The following is an 8,328-nucleotide window of genomic DNA, read 5'->3' on the forward strand; positions in this document are numbered from 1 at the left end:
CAATGAATAGTGAATGAATAAGGAATGGCCTAGTTTTGATGGGTTCCCCAGATAATTTGCTCAGAGTGTGTCCATTCTGTATATTCCACGTGTCACTCACCTCAAATGAGCTCCTCCAGGTCTGGTGTAGGCACAGGGAGCTGACAGAGACCAAGTTACCCTGTGCTTGGCCAGAAAACAGAACTCGTTCAAAACTCAGCATGGCTGTAGCTGATGAGCTTCCACCAGCTGTTCTCCCACTGTCCAGGTGCCACCCCACTCCCAGCACAGACCCTCCAGCAGCTCTGCTCTGGGTAGGTGTGAGCCCAGCCAGTTTGTGTCTAATGATGCAGGACATTGGTTTACAAAGTTCATCAGAGGCCACAGAGGGACACAGGGCTTGAGAGTGACCTTTGGTTTTCAGTACAAATCATTTTATTGCATAATTTGTACTGTATAAAGTAAATAGGAAGTTATTTTACTGCAGATGGAGATGGATTTTGATACTGGCCGTTGGCTCATTTTTCAGATTTACTGCTTCAGATATCTCTACCTGAGCAAGTTTTTTGTGGAGCAGCTCTGCAAGGCTCCCTTTGCTGGCCCTGGGCAGATGCAGGATTCTTTTTGCTGCCTGTGGAGAGATGCTGGTTCTTCAGACCTGTTTGAGACATCCCCTATGGACTGAGCACAAGCCCAGGAGGACTGTGGAAACTATCTGCATGGCAGATCTCTATTTTTCATCCAGAGAATCCCACCCCAAGTGTGTGCTCGTGATTTTTGTGGTTTGTAGCAAGTTCCTCAGTGTGGCAGGGAGGCCAGTCCAAGTCTGCAGCCCCTCACAGTCCCTAACTCTGGTGGTGAGGGAGAGGTGTGATGCTCATCTTCCTCCTGAGGAGGAAGCTGATACTGCACTAAAACTGGGCTGCCAACCCTCTGCTCCCAAGGGATATCTGAAAGAGCAAATCTTGAGCAAACAGCCAATTAAAAAATCTGATTTTTGTGTGTTAGTCACCCTGTGTACCTTGAAGGAGAGGCTGGTTTCTACTGTTGAGCAACTGGTTGTACCAGTCACACCAGGACAATGAACCCTTTGTTTTGAAAAGGTGTTGGCATGGAGGTGTGTACTCCAGATACAGGTGTTTGCTAAAGGATAGCTGCCCCCTGGGTGTGCAGCCACTGATTGGAGGGAACAGATGTATAAAGAACCCCAGAAGCAGAGCAGGCTCCATCCTCCAAGAGAGCCCTGAGGCTGTGCCTGCTCGGGAGAAACCCAGGCTCCAGAAGCAACATGTCTCAGCTGGAAACTGCAATGGGAATGACCATTGCTGTCTTTGACCAGTATGCAAGGACTGATGGCAACAGGCAAACCCTCAGCAAAGCAGAACTAAAGACTCTGCTGGAAAAGGAGCTCCCAAATTTCCTCGAGGTAAGAGAACAGCGCGGCACCATTCTGTGCAGCAGGTGCAAGAGCAGCCTGCAGAAACTGTTTTTGGTACATTTTTAGGAGCATTATACCAAAAATATGCAATGGTTTGTAGCAAAATATGAAATTTTAAAAAGACTTTGCACAAACTCTGTAAAACTGGTTTTATATGCAGGGCCATTCCCTGTTTGCTAAAATCATCACTTGAGATATCAGGGCAATAAATCTGAAATAGATTTGGTTTCAACTTCAGAATTCACTTACTTCTGTTTATTCCTGGATTTATCATCTCACTTCATGCTCACAACTTCTGTGAAGGTAGTTGTGCTGTCAACAATTGAGGATCTTGAGTGCAGATGGGGAATCTCTCTAAATATTTATTCATTTACTTTCTCTAGGTATTTACACTGTCTTCTCAGTATGCTCATCAAAATGATGCATAAACCAGAACAGCAGAAGAACTCAAAGCCAACTGTTTGGCATTTGTCTTTAACAGCAAAAGAAAGACCTGGATATATATTGTACAACATAGATTTGCATGTAATCATAAAGTGCATTTCAGTAGGTATTCAAAGTGCTTAATATGTTCTAGTAAAAGCTTTAGCTGCCAGGGAGACAGTTTCAATTGTTTTTTAAAATTTGTTTCCCTTCACTAAAAATACAGAAAAAACTCTTAAATACATTGTTCTTTCCACATTGGAATAATATTTGTTCTGCTTTGTTACTGTTCTAAATGTTACTGTTTTGTTACTGTTCTAAATGGCAAAAGTTCTTTGTGTGGCTCTCAGTTTTGCATCCAGCATTGTTCAGTTTTATAACAACTATTTCAGGGCACTGCAGCCAGGGCACTTGATACAATTCAGTATCTTTCCATGCAAACTTCATGAATTCATCATATAAAATCCATGCCTGCTGGAGCTATGTGTCACAAATTAAAGAGATGCAATATTCAGAATGAGGACCTGGGTGGCTCAGGGGGGATATATTCCAATGTTTCTGAGAAATTTGTGTAAGACAGATGAGTGCTCATGACCCAACAGCATCACAGAAAGGTCCTGCTCCTGAGCATGGAGTTGTGTGGTACTCACAGCACTTCCATGTACAGAGAAACTAAACCAACAACAAAAGCACAATTCTGTGACAGCGTGGAAATCCCCCAGACATCTGGCATTTGGTCTAAATAAGGCTGGGGAGCCACTGCAGTAAGCAGCTACCAGATGGAATGATGCTCACAGGTCTGTCCTGGCTGTGCTTGGTGGCCTGGCACCGCTTCTTCCAGTTCCTCACAGCTGCTCTTACTGGCTCTACCTATTTCCTGCAACTGGTGGAAAAACTGGAATTTTCCAGGAAGATAATTAGCTAATTTCCCTCTTATATTCCAGTCTCCATTTCCCTCTCCTGCTTTACCTCTTCTAGGAAAAACAAAAACAAAAAAACCAAAACCAACCCAACCCCCCACATTTGTATGCCAGTATTTTAAATAATTTTAAACTAATAATATTCCATGTTCCTGTCTTGCCAATCTGATAACTGCAAGGAAAAACCCTGAGAATATAAGTCTGACTTCAGAAAAAAAGTTCTACTTGCAGGTGCCTACTGTTTATGTCCATATTTTTTCATTTGCTAGAAAATCTAGGGAACAGTATTTTCTAATTACTCATATGTAATTTTGGCCTTAGAACTGGTTATAGCTGATACAGATCAAAACTTCCTGGTAAGGTCTTGAACCAATCAGGTATAAATACCACAGGACTGAAGGACTGGTCTCAGTTATAAAGAATCTCCAAAAAACAATTCCCACTTTTGCATCTCGGAAATAATTCAGATGCTAGAACTAGTTCATATAGTTCACTGAATAATTTGAAATATTCATTTATAAAATTAAAACCATGGAATTTACTAATTGAAAATTAATTAAACCTTCCAGACCCATTCATCTGTCAAATCTAAGGAAATTGTTCAATTTTTAGTGATTTTAAAAGGTCTGTATTTAAAGTGAAATGCTAAATTACAGGATGAAAAATTTTGTTAATTAGAACATGATCAAAAAATGCCTTCAGATTTAAATTTAGAGAGTAATAGTTTTAAATTGGTGGAAAATTTTCAGAAGTTGATATAATTTCTTTCTAGTATTATATCAGGGTTTTTTTCATCGCCTACGAAAGCCACACGATTGTTCCTGGCTTTAACAGGTCTGTGCTGCCGTCTCCTGTTTCATGTCAAAATTGCAGCTTTGAAAATCCCTGTGGGTTATCAGCACCAAAAAGCCCTCCTGTAAGCTTCTTTTCTTTTTCATTTATTTTGGCAAAATGAAAAAAAAAAAAACCAAAAAAAACCCAAACAAACCACCAAACCCAAAAACCAAAGCCACGAACAAACACTTTTAAATTTGATTATGCATTTCTTAAATCAGCCTTGCTATGTAGTGGTTCCACAGAAGCACAGAATATGCTGAGTTGGAAGGGACTCACAAAGATCATTGAGTCAAAGCTCTGGCCCTACACAGGACACCCCAAGAGTCACACTGTGTGCCCAAGAGCATTGTCCAAACACTTCTTGAGCTCTGTCAGGCTGGTGCTGTGACCCCTTCCCTGGGGAGCTGCTCCAATGCCCAGCCACCCTCTGGATGAAGAACCTTTTCCTGATATCCAACCTAAACCTCCCCTGTCACAACCTCAGGCCATTCCCTGGGGTCCTGTCACTGTCACCACAGAGAAGAGATCAGTGCCTGCCCCTGCTCTTCTCCTCACAGGGAAGCTGTAACTGCAGTGAGGTTTCCCCTCAGTCTCCTCCAGGCTGAACAGACCAAGTGACCTCAGCCACTCCTCACAGAGCTTCCTCTTAAAGCCATTCACCGTGCTTAGTGCTCTTCTTTGCACACTCTCTAATAATTTACTATGGTTTTTATATTGTGGTGCCCCAAACTGCCCTCAGGACTTGAGGTGAGGCTGCCCCAGTGCAGAGCAGAGCAGGACAATCCCCTCCCTTGCCTGGCTAACAATGCTGTGCCTGATGCCCCCCAGGACAGGGCTGGCCCTCCTGGCTGCCAGGGCACTGCTGACTCACATTCAACTTGCCACTGACCAGGACCCCCAGGGCCCTTTCCCTGGCACTGCTCTCCAACATCTCATTCCCCAGTGTGTCCGTACATCCAGGATTGTCCCATCCCAGCTGCTGAATTCAGAACTTTTCCTTGTTCCCTTCATGTGGTTGGTGATTTCCCAGCCCTTTCATTTGTTGAGATGTCTCCACAGGGCCTCCCTGCCATCAACAGTCAGCAGCTCCTCTCACTTTTGTATCATCTGAAAACTCGCTCTGTATCCCTTCTAGTCCCATGTCCAAGTCATTTATGAAGATGTTGAAGAGCACAGAGACAAGGATGGAGCCCTGTGGAGACCCCCTAGTGACAGTTCCCTGGTCTGATGTCCCCTCATCATGCTCCATCCATGATCCAGTTGCTCAGCCATCCCACGATGTGTTTGTTGATCCAGCTGTGTGCTGGACATTTTATCTGGAAGAATCCTGTGAGAGAAAGTATTGAAAGCTTTACTGAAATCCAAAAGAAACCATTGACTGGCTTCCCTTGATCAGCTAAGGGGGTTACTTTATCATAAAATGGAATCAGGTTTGCTAAGCAGGACTTTCCTCTCATGAAGCCGTGCTGGCTGTGACTGATGATGGTGTTCAGTCATTCCATCAGAATAATGGCAACTTAGAAGAATAATGACTACTTAGAAACTAAGATTTGCTGTGTTAACTCAAGCTCAGCATCCCACAGGCTTCAGGAGGCGCCTTCCCAGCCATCAGCTCCTGTGAGCAGCTTCTGCTGGGCCATAAGGCCAGTGGCAGCACTCAAAGCCCTTTTGAGGCTGTTTACATATTTTCTGGGGTGAAAGTATTCTATGAAGCTTAAATTTTACATTTGCCCCAGAGAAGCATCTTTTTGCAGACCTGCCAACTGCCTGTGCTCCAGCTGAGCCTTTCCAGGGCAACGGATGGGGAACTCATAGCATTTAATTCATCTGGGTGTTGTCCTCAGGGCTTTGTGCTATGCAGCTTTAATGGTGACAAATGCTGGTTTAAAGGTAGCAAAGGTGCCTCTCTGTGACAGTGCCTGACTGCAGCTCACAGGTGTAATAAACCCAGAAGCACCTGCTTTGGGTACTCACTGCTGCTGGGCAGACAGTGGGAGCACATGGCACCTTACCAAGTGCCCAGAGCCCAACCAAGGACCTTGTCTGGAGAAGTTGCTGTGTTAGGGTTGTGCATCCTCTCACCTCAACCTGCTCTTTTTTCCTTTGCAGTCTGGGAAGGACAAGAATGCTATTGATAAAGTCTTCAAGAACCTGGATGAAAATGGAGATTCCCAAGTGGACTTCAAAGAATTTGTCCTCTTTGTGGCAGCTCTGACTTGCTGCTGTCACAAATATTTTGAGCAGAATGCAGCCAAATAGTTGTCAAACCACTCACAAAAGCTGTCTTTGCATGTGCTCCATATGCCAGTGATATGGATCCCTTCACTCCTCCCATGTACTGCTGTGAAGTTTGCAAGCACACTGGACTGTAAAAATAAACCCTACTGAGCTTATCCCCTATCCTGAATGCTAATTTATTCCCATTTGTGGAACAGCCTGGGTTTAATGACTCCCACTACCTCACACTGAGTAGTTTCTCCCTTTCTCTGGTTTTAAAATTCTTCTCTTAGCCAAAAGTATCAGTATTCAGTCCAGAAGCTGCACAAGAAGAAGGGCTGCTGGAGCCATGAATGGGCTGGAGGCTGTTTTTATACACCAGCATCTCTGGGATGCATCCCAAATCCACATGAATGCCACCACAGCTGTACAGGACAGGCCTCACTGGCACTACCTTTGAGCCTGTTTGGTACCCTCAGCTGTGTGGTTGTTGCAGGGCTGCCTTGTAGGTTCTTCCTTGGTTAAAACAACAAAACAACCCCAGACAGCTTTTCTGGTGTTTTTCAGCATGGAGGATTCTGTGCAGTTTTGTGTGCTAGTTAGCCATCTCACCCAGATCACATAGATTTATTTTCTATGACACCATAAGGCTTTTGTACCAATATATTGATGTTACTTTAAAATAAATTTAAATACCCTCCCAAATAGTGTGCCATAGTATTTTTGCCTGAAGCAAAAATGGCAGCAATTGCTGCTTCCTTACCTGAAAAATGTCTGTGTGGGGAAGTTGGCAGAATTTGCTTTCAGAGGAGAGGCAACAGACATCAGCTGAACTCTGCAACTCAAGCAAGACTGTACACAGAATCAAATCTATCTTTTGAAGCACTTTGCTGGTGAGCATCCCAACACAAACTGCAAAAACATTAAATTTAGTTCCTTTTTCTACAGAACAGTATTGTTCAGTGCTAATCCTATGCTATGCCAGCAGCCAAATATTTCCCTGTCCTACTGCGTGTGCAAATGTGCTGTGTAGGTAGAGGTGCCACAAGTCCCTCTGGAGCCCCTGAAAGATCATGCAGCACAGCAAAAGCAGGAACAGGAGCTCAGGTTCACTGAGGGTCCTGAATCTGAAGTTACACCACAGGTTTGACCCATTCATAACCCTATACAAACATACCTTGTTCAGGTGTATTCATCTTTTGGGAAGCTCAAAGGGAAATTTTGGTCTTATTAGTTTATTTCAGCCTAGTTTATTTCAGTTTATTTTTACCATTGCAGGTTTTGTTTCATCTAGCTTGCTCTGGTATTGGATGGCTGGAGATGAATTGCAACATCCATTATACTTGCAGAAGTACCATTACCTCTCTAATTGACAACAGTAATGGTTTTCTGCAATACCTGAGCAAGAAAACTACTCATCACCAAAATGTGCAAAAATCTCCCCAATCCAGACATTCCAAATTAGCCTTTTCTTCAGAGACTGCTCCATATTACTGCCATTGTTTGAGATACTTTACAGCTCTAATCCAGCATGGCTCTTCGCTGTGGCTGCTGTGCCACTTGCAAGGGCCAATCCCACTATCACATCCCTCACTATTTTGTCAAGGCTATAAATGAGCAAAGTACTCTGCAAAGCAAGAGGTTGCAAAGCAAGGTAATCCTAAACACAGAGTCAAAAAATTCCTATATTGCACATTTATCTGGCTAGTGGTATAAATCATCCTCAGACAATGAAATCTTGGTGATACATATCACAAATTGATCAGTATATCCTAATTTTTTTGAAATGTATTTTTACTTTTACAAGTTTAGCATTACCACCTAATATCCTGCATTGCTTCAGAATATTCAGCCTCACTGATTTTATTGGTTTTTTACCACTATGTGGCACTAAATGCACCCTTTTTATTGCTCATTGAGCCAGAAGTCCATGTATCATTATAAAATGGAAAGAATCTGTGTTAATATTAGAAAAAAATCAGAAGTGTTTATAACATGGCAATAAAATGGCAATTTTATGTCTGGACAAATATCATATGTCTCATCAAGGGCATTTTAGTGATTGCAGTGGAAAGAGCAGGAGCTGAGGGCCAGGCAGAGGTTCCATCTCCTGAGCTTTTGGAAGGGTTTAGCTGCACCATCCCAATCTCACCCTTGTGAAAGTGTTTTCCCTTACTTGTAAATTGCAAACCCCCTGTGCAATTCATGGCAGCATTGTTCTCCACAGCATTGAAATTGCTTTTAAAACATAGCTCTTAAAGAGAATGTTGGTGAAATGCTCTACCTGTCTTGTGAGCCAAGGGATTCACCTTGTTATGCCTGTTACTTATCAATCAGGTCTTTAAAACCACATTATTGAGCAATGAGAGCAGGGCCATACCCCACATTTCACTCTTGTTTCATAAACTGCTTGCCCCCTCCAATACCCACACCATTTCCCTCACCCATTAATGCCATTTTGCCCATTCTCCTGAAAACCTGTAGCTTTTTTCAGTGCTGGAGGAGTGCTCACAG

General features: G+C 43.2%; 1 protein-coding gene across 1 annotated transcript; it reads left to right on the plus strand.

Annotated features, from left to right (window-relative positions):
• Positions 1–1,208: 1,208 nt before the first annotated feature.
• S100P (S100 calcium binding protein P) lies at positions 1,209–5,993 on the plus strand. The gene is made up of 2 exons (XM_009099297.4): positions 1,209–1,405; positions 5,707–5,993. Exons 1-2 carry the CDS (start codon positions 1,268–1,270, stop codon positions 5,854–5,856), a joined length of 288 nt encoding a protein of 95 aa, XP_009097545.1. The 5' UTR covers positions 1,209–1,267; the 3' UTR covers positions 5,857–5,993.
• The last annotated feature ends 2,335 nt before the right edge of the window (positions 5,994–8,328 follow it).

The sequence above is a fragment of the Serinus canaria genome, chromosome 4, assembly GCF_022539315.1.
Source record: "Serinus canaria isolate serCan28SL12 chromosome 4, serCan2020, whole genome shotgun sequence".
Taxonomy (NCBI): domain Eukaryota; kingdom Metazoa; phylum Chordata; class Aves; order Passeriformes; family Fringillidae; genus Serinus; species Serinus canaria.